The sequence below is a fragment of the Trifolium pratense genome, linkage group LG1, assembly GCF_020283565.1.
Source record: "Trifolium pratense cultivar HEN17-A07 linkage group LG1, ARS_RC_1.1, whole genome shotgun sequence".
Lineage (NCBI taxonomy): Eukaryota > Viridiplantae > Streptophyta > Magnoliopsida > Fabales > Fabaceae > Trifolium > Trifolium pratense.
The window spans coordinates 15,833,706-15,845,796 of NC_060059.1; the positions used below are offsets into that span (position 1 = coordinate 15,833,706).

Here is a 12,091-nt window from a genome sequence, read left to right on the forward strand (position 1 = left end):
GGTCTTAGTGAACCTAGGTTAATGCTGCTCTAAGTATCTCCCGAATATGACTCAACTATTTGATCTTCTTTTGGCTCCACATAATCGTATTGCTCAACCTTAGGGGCCTGAAAATGCGGTTGTGCAAGAAATGTTTTTTTTTTTTGTTAGAAATAATATAAAACTATTGATTGGGCTCTATTCTGCTTAAACTTTTGGGATAATCGGTTATTTGACATAGTATCAGAGCCTTTATGACTAAGTGGTTTAGAATTCGATCCTCGCTCCCCTCACTTTCTAATTTTAAAAAATGAAATTTAAGCATATGATAAGTGGGCTCTTGCGTGAAGGGGCGTGTTAGAAATAATATAAAACTATTATCCTAACAACTTAAGCTTTTGGGATAATCGATTATTTGACAGTTTTGCTTCTTTTGAGTCTCATCTCGCCTTGTACTCTTGGTGAACTAAGGCAGTGGATGTAATTTCGCCTAATACGATTAACATTTTTAGCATTTTTCTCCGTTACCGAAACAAAGGGAAAACTAACAACACATATATAAATATTAGAAATCAGAAGAAAAAAATAGTAACAGTTCATAATTTCATCATGCTTTATTTCATAAAAGATGCTGAATACATATAGAGGAATAAACCTAGTAACAGTTTTCCTCATTCTCAGGGTAGTACATGACAGCTTATTTTGTCCTATCCATTACAATTGACGACTCGTAGAGTAATAGAAGGATCTAGAGGCATGACGACTATTAGGCCTAGTTTACTTGACACAATCCCTTAACCTTGTTGCGGCTTGCCCTGTTCTCAAGGCAACTTTCATCCAATATCTTTCATATCACACACAAGGCACAAGTACTTTTTTTTTTACATCAACATAAGTACTAGGTTACACATTATATTACAACGACAAACATTTATAACAAAATACAAACACAGACACATGCATAATTTAAATAGAGATTCAATTTTTATTAGCGAACCCATATTCCTGAAGTTTAGTAACCGCCTTTTCAAGTTGGTTCCATTTCTGCTCCAATGTCCCAATATATCCTACTGACATCCTCACAAGACCAGGCGAGATCCCTGCAAGGACCTTTTCCTCGGAACTCAACTCGCTACTAGTGCTACTTCCGGAACAAGACATGAGTGTCTCATAGTAACCCAAACTAACAGCCATGAAACCAAATTGACCATAGTTTTGCAAGTAACTCATCAATTTGTTAGCTCTGTCCTCAGTTTCCATGTCAATACATAAAAGTCCACCATACCCATAATCTTTGTTGTGAATGGATTTCAATAATTCATGATGTGGATGATCTTCTAGGCCAGGGTAGATTACCTTGAGTCCTAATTTCTTTAGTCTTGTTGCAAAAGTTAATGCACGGTTGCTATGTTCTTTCATCCTTAGACCTAAGTGAGGGATTCTTTCTGATAGTTCAAATGCTATTTTAGCGTTCATTGTTGGGCCTAATAGCATTATGGCACCTTGTTGGAGATCCATCATGGAATTTACTAGGCTTGCAGTCCCACATACAGCCCCTGTTAATTATCAAATTCAACAACAAATATTAAAATATTAAAGAGTGCACTTAAAATATTTGATTAAGGAAACATTTTAGAAGTTTATAAATGGTCGACAAACGTTTGTAGCTAAGTGGATAGAGAGTCTATTTTCTAAGCAGAAAGTCGTAGATTCAACTCCTACCTTGCATGTTTCATTCGTTAATATTTTGTACCCAAAATAAATTGTTGATTGTAATGTAAAGCTACTATGTTTTTCTACTTTGTAATGTAAAGTTATATGACTAATTTTTCACTAATCGTTAGTTGGTTCAGTAATGATTGACGTTGAACTTGGTAGGAAGAATCCTCGCACAACGATCAGAAGGGGCTAAAATCATTTGATGTCAGAACTGACCTCCGAATCATATTAAATTAGTGGTGAAAACCAAAAAAATATGATTAATGTTTCAATTTCATCCAAGTATTTCACATCGGAGATTCAAATTCAATTTTGATATTAACTTTTATATTTATATGATTAATTTTCAATGGTTAATAAACAACTTGCAATTTTTGAACGGTAATAGAAAAAACGCCATCCAATGCTAAAAATCTCAAATGTTATTTCTATTCGGGAAGTGCTTGATGACGCATTGCTTGATGTAATAAAATTACATCATCTTTCATCATTTTAGTTATCAAATTGATGAAGTCGCATCAACAAAATAGTTTAATTTTCTTCTTGTCTTAATCCTAATCCTAAGGTTTAATTATTATAATATTGATAAAGTTAGATAACACGTGTTACAACTTGCAATTAAATGGAAGTGGGCAGAAAGACAAGATGACGATTGTTTTGTTCACGAGAGTCTGGAGAAAACATGTGACCACACATACATTTTTATTTTACGAGAAATGTGACCACATACATTTTCTTTTGAGGCAATGGCCACATACATAGTGCTTTCAAATTTGAATAGTTTCATTTACAAAGAGACCAAACATCATTTTGCTCCTTCACATTTCTATACCGCGCAATTTACTCTCTTAAAGTTTTTTTGATATTATATAGAGAATAGGGATAGGGATCATATTAGCCTTTGTAAAATCTTAGTTAATAATTTCATGAATTTAGCTCAGTTGATAAGAATATTGCATTATATATATATATATATATATATATATATATATATATATATATATATATATATATATATATATATATATGTCGGGGTTCGATCTAAAATAGATGGTCGGTAATATTTATAGTTTATTTTATTAGTGTATAATCTAAATTATTAAAATTTTAATGGATGACTCAGATGTAAAATGTATAAATATGTGTATGTTTATATAATCGACAATTCGGATATGCAAGGATGAGGATGAGTTCCTGCAAAATGGGATAGTTGTTAATGTGGTCACTCGACACACTCCAATAACATGGTGGTGGTATGGTCGCTATGGTGATGGAATGTTTGATAATATTGACGATTACTTTTTATCTATTATAATCTATTACTATTATACTAATATATTAATAATAACCATCCACGTCCAATCTCAATCTAATTATCTTCTCTAGATAGACTCAAGGAAGTTGTTCGTCATGTAGGTCTCATCGGTTCAAAAGGGGACTCCTTTATTTAATTTATTTTCATAAAGTTCTTCCACAACACGATGATAAATGATAATATTAGTTTTTAGATAAGAATGCCACTTCCTTCGGAAAAAAAATAAGAATATGCCACTTACTGCAATTATTGAAATAATATACCAACATATTATATATGATATTTAAATATACAAGATGTATTACATGTGTAAAAAAACTTCACACAATGTATATAATTTAAACTCTGCTTATGAATCCTTTTTTATACAAAATATATGCATTTTGAATTACTATAGCAGGATTAAATTATATCAAATTGACAAAAAGAAAATTTCACAACAAAATTTCACAAGTTTGACAATTGAGCATTATTACATATTTAACACATAAATATCACATTATACTCCTACAATAAAAATTAGTATTTATAAAATGTCTCACATAAAATGTGCTTTAGACCTATATATAAAAATATTAGTCCGCCAATGGCACTTGTAAAAAATAGGAAAGAGTTGACAATGGTACGTGTGTGTGATCCTAATCCTTGTATTATTAATTAGAATATTAGCTGTCTTATTTATCAATATAGTCTATTCCTTAATTAACATGTTTTAAAAGAAGCTATATAATTTGGATAAATATAAAATGAAAAAACTAAGGATGCTTAATTATAAGCAAAAAACTAAGGATGTGATTGCAACCAACAACCTATAATGTTTTTATAATATTTATTTTTAATTTGTTAGAGTTGAATTTATGTTAAATGAGCATGTGACTTTTCATAATTTCATGTCACCAATGACATAAATAGAGCTATCAATTTAGGGGGCCAAGTAAATTTAAAATGAAGTCTGATATTTTGGGATTTATTAGGGGCCTAATAATGAGGTCTTCTAAATTAGGGTCTATTTGACACCTCTAGGCACAATTGCATATGAAAATTTGGGATCCATTTTCATATTTATGGATGCATGCACCTGAAGTGCATCAACAATTTATGTGCTCTGTTAGAATTGGTGGAAAAGGGGTACTTTATGCCCCTTAACTCCATCATCAAGGGGAGCAAATCATCTCCCATGAAATGTTTATCCAATTAAATTTGAACCATCCATTATTTTTTTTAATTAATTATGTAATAAATAATACATAATTGAATGGTGAGGATTTTCACTACACTACCTCCGGCGAAATCCTAATGGGAGACAACCCTAGCCCATCATCAAGTGTATTGGATTGGTGGAAAAAGGGTACCAAACCTCGTGCCTTGTTTGTAGATTGGATTAAAACTCCTTTGACATGCTCGCAATGTTTTAAAACCCGGACAGGTGATCAACCCGGTCGAGACACTGGTCATGGTCAGACCGCACGACTATTGACCCGACTTATATAAAAAATTTAAAATATTAACTTGAATTTCATAACAATAAAATTTAATAAAAAAAATTCCTTTCAAATTTTTTTAATAAAATTTCATATATTTAAAAGAAAAAACACAAAAGCTTCTCATTTTATCGTTATTTATATATTTTGATTCACATATCCAACCATATAATATTATAATTTAATCAATAAAAGTATTATTATATCATCATTTTTAATTAGAACAACATTATTTAATATATTACATTAAAATAAAACAATGAATATATGAAAATTAAATTTAAATTAATAAGGAAAAAAATTATCAATGTATTTATTATTATATGCCATGGTGTTTTTTTTAAGGGATGTCATGGTGTTTTATAATTAGTATAATAGTATTAAATATATTTCAGTAATAATGGATATCACATAAATGCAAGTGGCCTAGTGGTGATTGTGATGCTAAAGTATAGAAAGGACTTGTGTTTGATTCCCATATCCAACATAATTGGATTTTGGGTTTACCCGGTTCCCCAGTTCAACCATCGACCCGGCCGGTTCACAACGGTTTTCGTCAGTTTAAAAGCAGAATCGATTCTACACGCTAACTGAGCCAGCCACCCCACCGGTTCCCGACCCGACCGGTCGGTCCGGTTTTTAATTTCACGATTTGGCAATTTAATTTGATCCTTAAGTTTGAAAATTACAATTTTTTCACCTAAATTTGACTATGATTATTTTTTACTCTTATTTTTTGTCTTTTAAAAAAATATTATTGTTTTTAAATTTAATTAATATTTATTTGTATTTTTAATCATTATTTATTGGTAATACAGTAATAACTAAAATTTGCATTTTAATAAGACATGTCGATATACATGTTTAATGATTCAAAATATTTATCGTGTGTTTGATTTGATAGACGAAAATAAGTAAGAAGAAAAATATGGAAAGCAAATAATGAATTCATATTTTACTTTAGTCCAATTTCATTGGTTTTTGTGTTTTTCTTCCTTCCCTCTCTTCTTCCCTACCACCAAACACACTTAGGCTCTGTTTGGTAACACAAATAAGCTAGCTTATAGCTTATTATATGAGCTTATAAGCTTGTTTCAAAAAATTAGAGGTGTTTGGTAACAAGCTTTTTGTACTAGCTTATAGCTTTTTTCCAGATGCTATTTCAAGTAGCATTTGAGCTTATAGCTTATAGCTTTTTACACTTTATTTTATTTTTACCCTTTAATTTAGTAACTACCCACTCTAAAAAATAAACTACCCACTATCAATTATGTAATTTTATATTTAATAACCACTTTAAAAGCTAATTTTACCAAACACTTTAATTTCAATAAGCTAGCTTTTCAGCTATCAGCTATAAGCTAGCTTTTCAACTATCAGCTAGCTTATAGCTTATTTTTACCAAACGGACCCTTACACACTATTAGGGTTTTTTTGCAATTAAACATGAAATTTACCATCAGAGATGCTATTTAAATGCATTATAAATATCAAATTATAAAAATTAGAGGTTTAAAATGCCATTTAAATACATTATAAATACCTACTTTATCATGAAAGTGACTGATTAAAATAAAACTTAAAAACAAAAAAGTAAGGTGTTTATAGTACTTTAGATATACGTGTTAAGTTTATTTCATACTACTAGACAAAGAAATAACCTGAGTAAGAAAAAAGACAAACAAATCTACAAAATAAATAACCTGAGTCAGAAAAAAAGACAAACAAACCTGCAATGATGTCAGCCCCACCACTCACAAACTTCGAGATACTATGAACAACCACATCAGCACCAAGCTTCACCGGCGAAATCACCATCGGAGTAAAAGTATTATCAACAACCACCGTAACACCTTTCTTATGCGCAATTCTACTTAACTCCGGTATATTCGCCACCGTAAGTGTCGGATTCGAAACCGATTCAAAATACAAAACATTCGTTTTCCCTTCAATAATCGCTTCATCAACCGACTCAATATCAGAAATCTCAACAAAAGTTGTTGTTATGTTGCATGTGCGTGGTAGAAAGTGTTGTAGAAGCGCGTGAGTTCCACCGTAGAGTGTTCTAGAAGCTACCACGTGTCCTCCGCTTTTTGTTAGTTGGAGAATTGAAGCGGAAATGGCGGACATGCCGCTTGCTGTACAGTAAGCGGCTTCTGTTCCTTCCAGAGAAGCCATCAGTCGGCTTAGATTTAACACCGTTGGATTAAAGTGACGGCTGTAAACGTAGTAATCACTGTCTGGACCTAACTCTCCTGTGAATATACGCCGGAGAGTTTCTGGTTCCATGACAGTGAAAGTTGCTGAGGCTTCAATTGACATGTTAACGCCGCCGTGTTCGCCGAATTCATGACGAGTGCTGGCGAGTGCGGCGGCTGGATCGGTGAAGATGTTTTGTGGGGAGGGTGTCATGAGTTTCTTTTTTGTTTCGGTTTCGTCGTCAGGACGGTTGCGTTTGGTGGTGGTGGTGGTGATGAGGAAAGTGTCGGCCATGGGTTTAGTGTGGGGGAAGGGAATTAATTTGTGATTAATTAGCAAATAGTAGTGGAAAGTTATTTATGATGATGAAAACGAAATTATTTATGTACTATGAATGTAGCTCTAAGTTGTTTTGAACTGATTGGTGTTTATGATAACGTCTATATATAATGGGATGGGGAATGTTTCATGTTAGTGTATGGGTGGATGTAAGTGGTTTTTTTTTTGGTAAGGATGTAACTAAGTGGATTTACAATACATGTGAAAAAAAAAATTATTTTAATTTTTTATATATAAAAAAGTGATTAGAGATTCATTGAATCTTGAAAGCTTATTGCTTTTCAAAATTTAATATTTTTTGTTTGAGATGAAGTAGAGAATCGAACGCATGATTTTATGCATATTACTTAAACCCTTCACTATTAGATTAGATCTAGCGACTTAAATTTTAAAAAGCTGATTACATATTTGATAACGAATATGTTTGTTTATTTTTTTTTATTTTTTATTTTTTTAGAATTTCATTTATTATAAAGTAAATAATAGAAATACAAGGGATTAGAATTCAATCATTACATATTTCTTTTGATTTTAGTTATGCAATATATCTATCTTCAACCGCTTCTCCTTTTACTTGTTTTTTTTATCTTAAGAAAAAAATAGAGTTCCTTACATTTTATACATATTTCAAAGTTATAAAGAAAATATTTGATATTCAAACATTATTTCTCATTTCATTTTCTTTCACAATGTAGACAATTTTTATGTTATTCACTCTTTCAATTCAAAATTATACTACTATTTACACATTAAAACAAAAAAAATAACCGTCGTATGTAACTAACTTTAGAGGAATTCATGAATCTACAACCGAAAAATAGTATTTCTTCATATTGGCAAAAAAGCAGATCAAATAACAGTTATAAGTTTCACATAGGGTTAATTATAGAAAACTGAACTGCAAAAGAGATTGAATAGTAAAAGTTAAATTTTGCTAAGAAAAATTAACAATTTGCTTTAGACAAAAAAAAACTATTTGCAAATAATCGACTCTTTTTGTACTATGGGGTTAAAAATTTGATCCCATATAAAAAACAGTTGGATAAGAGGTTAGTCTATTATTAGTCAAATAACTTAATGATTAGAATTTTACATTTAATATAAATATTGTACGATGTTTCTATCAATTGAGTTATACTCACAAAAACTCAATTAATTTCTTCTAAAAAAGAAAAGAGGTTTGTCCATTAAATTAGTTTCCTTCTATTGTGAGAAATTAGCTTTCACATAGAGAGAATAATAGTCAACAAAAAAATAGTCTCCCACAATTTTTTTCTTTTTCAAAATAGTCTGCGACAAAGTTTGCTTATGGATTGCATTACATCATGATTCATGTCCTGTCTCAAGACACTTCATATTCACCTTGCATGTATCTTTTTCTGCATGAACGAATATATTTTACATAACTGCAAAAAATTAACGTATTGTGTAAAATAATAAACAACAAAACTAAATTTTTTAATACCGAAGTAATTTTAGGATTGATCAATGGAAACTCAAACCTCTTTTTTTTTTATCATGATAATGGTACAAATTTTCTACTGCTGTTAATGATAATTAATCTCTATAGGGGAACTTGTGGGACATATAAGGTGGGTTCTCTCCTCCCAACTAAATTTTCTCCATACGCATGAGTCAAGAATCAAACATCCGACCACATGCTTATGTTATGGTTATTGAGACTAAGTTTCTTACCACTTGGACCAATTCATTATTATTCGAAAACTCAAACCTCTATTAAGCTGAAAAAAAACACTTACGTGTTGCATGTTTACTTTTGCAGAACACTATTATAATTATAAACAAAATCCATTTTTAAAATTTATTGGATAAATTATGTATTTGGTCTATAACATGACCAAATACGTTAGTTATAAAAAGGTGTATATTTATAGGGTCATGTTAAACATTGCCCCTGAGGCACTAGTTAAGCATACTAAAAAAAGAAACAAATGATAAAGTTAATGATGAGAGAGAATAACTTTTCACATCATTAAAACATTGAATACACAATTTACGAGATAAAACTTCTATATTTGTATCCTTAACTAGTGCCCCGGGGGCACTGTTTAGCATTTTCCATATTTATATAGTACTATTTCAAAGTAAATTAGCATACGAATTGAAATTGCGAAAGACATTTGACAATTAAATGCGTAAATGTGTGTCATCAATCATGTGAGTATGAAAAACATGGCTAGTATGAAAAACATGGGTAATGCTACGGTGGACCACCTTTACAAGTGGTTTACCGTTGATAAGTGATCTACCGAATATGAATTTTACAAAATTTACTATTGGATTGAAAATTTATATCGTATAGATCATCCATAAATATTTTAAATTTTTTTGAAAATCATTTGATATGTTATTGAGACCCATCAAGATTTACGTTATTTAATAAACCGTTAATCTTTATGTGTCTCAATAACATATCAAACGATTTTCTTTTTTCTAAATTTTTCTATCAATGATCTATATGATCTAAACTTTCAATCCAACGGTGGATTTTGTAAAATTTGTATTCATTATAATGTTATTCGTGACTGGTCCACCATGAATCACGTGATGAAGTGATCCATATTAGAATTTACCTGAAAAACATATACTAGTACTAATTTTTAGCGTAGACCTGAAAGTATAAAGTCACATTAAAATAATAAAAATACTTGACATTAATAAAAAGTTTTTTCTTTACAATGACATTAATAAAAAGTTAAATAATAGGGTTGCATTTTATTTTGAAAAAGCTAGTTTTACTTATTTTCACTCTAACAAATATGTTTTAACTTTTAGCTTGTCTTGGGCAGAGACATTAAATTGAAATTCGATTAATTCTAACTTTAGTGTTGTTTAATTGAAGAGAAACTGCCGATTGGTATTGGTAATGAGCAGTCTAATCTTCACAAGTACTTGTTTTGTTAAATGATGATGATACTAGCTACTTGTAAGTTGTAATGTTACTGGTTCATATGTGCGTGTAGATCTTATCTCTATGAAGATGGTTATTAATTCGAAACTTTGTTAATTTACTTTCTTTCACTAATTGTTAATTTACTTGTTTGTTTTAATGAAGATGAAAAAGTATTTTAAAAGTTCAATATGAAACCCCTATCATGTAAAAAAATAGGCTATTTTTGGAAATTTTATATACCTGAACACTTTTTTCCAGAGTGTGTAGGTAACAAAATAAATTTGGAAAAATTTTACATACCTACACACTTTTTTTCAAAGTGTTCAGGTAACAAAAAAAAAATAGAAAAATTTTATATACCTGAACACTTTTTTCCAAAGTGTGTAGGTAACAAAATAAATTTGGAAAATTTTTACATACCTACACATTTTTTTTCAAAGTGTTCAGGTAAAAAAAAAAATTGTTGGGGTAAAAAAAAAATTTTAGCACACGTTCCGGCAAATGCTTGGCTTTCAATTTACCACACCTTAACCATCCAGAAAACCAACATGCATTTATCAAAGGTCGCACTTGTCGGTGGGCATCATACGAGCTGAACACGCAATCGTAAGTTTGAATATTGTCCAAACTGCTTCTATATCCAACTGCATCCTTATGTCCTTGCCCAGGAACAACCTTTGAATTTAGTGGCATGTTCGCTGTATATCTAGGAGCCTCCACCCACACACTAAGTCTCGGAAAGTGCACAATAATCCATCCCTGAAAGTATGACGAACAAGATTCATTATAGCCAAACATAGTCTATGTGACAACTTAGACAAATACAAATAATATCTTATATAACTCTCATATATTTTTACCTGAAGAAATGACATGTAGCCAGCCATCTGAGTCGTGCTAACCGCAGACCCGTGATCCAAATAATGCTGCAGATGAACAAGAGCAGCAGCACCCCAATTCCATTCATGAACGCATGACAAATCTTGAAAGTACTGCAAATACACAACATCCGCGTAGTAACTGCTCTTGTTGCTGAATATGGTACAACAGACCAAATGTAGCATAAAAGCCCTTACGCTCCTCTCCCTGTAAAGCCTAACAACATGCGCCGGCTTATTTTCAGCAATCGCTCTTTCGGCAAACGTCTGGTTTGTTGTGTATAGAGTTTGCAGAGTACTATGCTTCAAATGTACCCCGTTGGTTTCGGCAAATGTCATATCAATCTCCTCTCGCTCAACTCCTAGATATGAACTAACCATGTCAGCCCCTTCTCCCATTGACATCTTCGTATGGTTCAAAAACTTTCCTTGGATTGGAAGATGTAACAGACATTGTACATCGTCCAATGTGATGCCGAGCTCACCTAACGGAAGGTGGAAAGTACTTGTTTCCGGATGCCATCTTTCAACAAATGCCCATATAACCCCATAGTCAAGTACGCTAAAATTGACACGGGTAAGCGGCTCCAATCCCGATGCTTCTATTGGATCCCAAAACCACCTCTCACTACGAGGCGGTTTGATGATATTTATAACCTTTTTCCCGCTAGCTTGGCAACGCAGAGTCCTCTTTAAAACCTGAAAAATTCCAACAACACAAAACATTGAAAACTTAATTAACATAATCACGGTATTTAAATCAATTAATATATTTAATAAAACAATTAATACACTTAACGGTACCTCGTGATCATCTGGTTCTGCATCCCATATCGGAACCGCCCTATGATTTCCGTATTGTGTTAATAATGACATATCACTTGGTCCTCCTCCATAACCCTCATTTGCTGCATCTCGTCGTGGTTGCCGTGGTCGCTGTTGCGGTCTCTGTCGTGGTGATTGTTGCGGTTCTTCAATTTGTGGTTCATCAGGTTGCGGTTCTTCAGGTTCGCCATACTCGGCATCCTGATTTAGAAATTCATCCGCGTCAAAATCATCATCCTCAGCAGCATTTTGTGCTTGGCCTAAACGTGACCGTGTACGCGTACGCGAACCACCTGCATCAGCATCATGTGTCCCTCGCGCCGGAATTGGTCCTTGCTGCTTACTACGACCTCGTTTGGCAGGGCGATTTGCAGCAAGCTCTCTACGAGCGGAAGCATTTGCATTGCTTGGCTTGCCATGCCTACCTCTCCCAACATTTTCT

At 32.2% G+C, this 12,091-nt stretch overlaps 2 protein-coding genes and 1 long non-coding RNA gene across 3 annotated transcripts; all 3 read right to left on the reverse strand.

Annotated features, from left to right (window-relative positions):
• Positions 1 to 574: 574 nt before the first annotated feature.
• LOC123922172 (methionine gamma-lyase-like) lies at positions 575 to 7,195 on the reverse strand. Its single transcript, XM_045974920.1, has 2 exons — positions 6,225 to 7,195; positions 575 to 1,535 (listed from the first exon to the last, which is right to left on the reverse strand). Exons 1-2 carry the CDS (start codon positions 6,985 to 6,987, stop codon positions 958 to 960), a joined length of 1,341 nt encoding a protein of 446 aa, XP_045830876.1. The 5' UTR covers positions 6,988 to 7,195; the 3' UTR covers positions 575 to 957.
• A 1,160-nt stretch (positions 7,196 to 8,355) lies between these two features.
• On the reverse strand, positions 8,356 to 11,229 carry LOC123889116 (protein MAIN-LIKE 2-like). The gene is made up of 3 exons (XM_045938328.1): positions 10,807 to 11,229; positions 10,438 to 10,705; positions 8,356 to 8,411 (listed from the first exon to the last, which is right to left on the reverse strand). Exons 1-3 carry the CDS (start codon positions 11,227 to 11,229, stop codon positions 8,356 to 8,358), a joined length of 747 nt encoding a protein of 248 aa, XP_045794284.1.
• Positions 11,230 to 11,488: 259 nt separating this feature from the next.
• Positions 11,489 to 11,767, reverse strand: LOC123902951. Its single transcript, XR_006807784.1, has 2 exons — positions 11,629 to 11,767; positions 11,489 to 11,523 (listed from the first exon to the last, which is right to left on the reverse strand). It is a non-coding gene; the product is annotated as an uncharacterized LOC123902951 (long non-coding RNA).
• Positions 11,768 to 12,091: the final 324 nt, after the last annotated feature.

Excerpts from the sequence above, each read along its gene's own strand:
- LOC123922172 (XM_045974920.1), bottom strand. The coding sequence starts at position 6,987 with ATGGCCGACACTTTCCTCATCACCACCACCACCACCAAACGCAACCGT. Across the intron at positions 1,536-6,224 it reads TGGGGCTGACATCATTGCAG|GGGCTGTATGTGGGACTGCA; the intron begins GTTTGTTTGTCT and ends GATAATTAACAG.
- LOC123889116 (XM_045938328.1), bottom strand. The coding sequence starts at position 11,229 with ATGTCAATGGGAGAAGGGGCTGACATGGTTAGTTCATATCTAGGAGTT. Across the intron at positions 10,706-10,806 it reads GCTACATGTCATTTCTTCAG|GGATGGATTATTGTGCACTT; the intron begins GTAAAAATATAT and ends TCATACTTTCAG. Across the intron at positions 8,412-10,437 it reads AGCCAAGCATTTGCCGGAAC|AAAAAGATACATGCAAGGTG; the intron begins GTGTGCTAAAAT and ends TCGTTCATGCAG.